Here is an 825-nt window from a genome sequence, read left to right on the forward strand (position 1 = left end):
AAAAAAAAAAAAAAAACACCCCTATGTGTAATATTTCTGCCTCTTTCTTGCACAGAAACATCCTGAGCCTCTTTTGTTCTGGTTATTATTAAAGACTCTTTCTGTCCCAGTCTTTTATCTCTCTGGGCCATTGTGTCTGACACTGTTGCCTCTTTGTTTGTCACCTCACAGCGCTGTATGGTGCTGGTGCCAGATTCAACATCCGGAAAGCGCAGTCCCGGCCTCTGTGACCGACCTCCTGCAGCGGGTTTCACAGCACGAAGACGCAGTCCTGGACGCCATCAGGAAGACGTTGGAGAATCCTCCTCCCAGCGTGAGCTCCGTCTCCGAGAGCATCGAGGACCTGGAGGTGAAGCAGGCGGATTCAGGCTGCTGTGGGGAGGGATGTAGAGAAACAGACTGCTGCAGGGGAGGAGACAAAATGGACCTGGACAGTTCTCAGCAGCAGCAAAAGCCCTGTTCTGGGTCCACTGACTGCTCCTACGGCTTAAGCGAAAGTCTAAACTACCTCCTGCAGCGCTGCGTGGGTCTCGTGTCGGAGCTCGAACTCCCGCAGGAGCTCATCAGTCATATACAGGAGCTGAAGAACATGTAGTGGTTGAACATCAGGGAACAGAATCACAGCGGTTTTGGGACAATAGGAGGACACGCACACCAACTGTGAAACAAACTGGTTTTAGTGTAAACTCCTTACACACGGTTATGAAGTATATTTGATGTAAATAGTGTATAATATTTAATTTTGCATCCTGAATTTGTATCAAATGGTTGAAGAATATTTGAAAATAAAAATGGATCTATTTTCTTGCCCTCTAAATGAAAACA

The 825-nt window shown here is 47.0% G+C and overlaps 1 protein-coding gene across 1 annotated transcript in view; it reads left to right on the forward strand.

The window, feature by feature from the left end:
- otulina (OTU deubiquitinase with linear linkage specificity a) overlaps window positions 1–825 on the forward strand; it is a 2328-nt gene extending 1503 nt beyond the window's left edge. The window contains exon 3 of the mRNA XM_035652909.1: window positions 172–825. Within this exon, the coding sequence (XP_035508802.1) occupies window positions 172–595 (424 nt within the window). The 3' untranslated portion in view covers window positions 596–825. The remainder of the gene's footprint in view (window positions 1–171) is intronic.

This window comes from Morone saxatilis, unplaced genomic scaffold, assembly GCF_004916995.1.
Source record: "Morone saxatilis isolate NCDOM2014 unplaced genomic scaffold, NCSU_SB_2.0 Contig0, whole genome shotgun sequence".
In the NCBI taxonomy this organism is placed as follows: Eukaryota; Metazoa; Chordata; class Actinopteri; family Moronidae; genus Morone; species Morone saxatilis.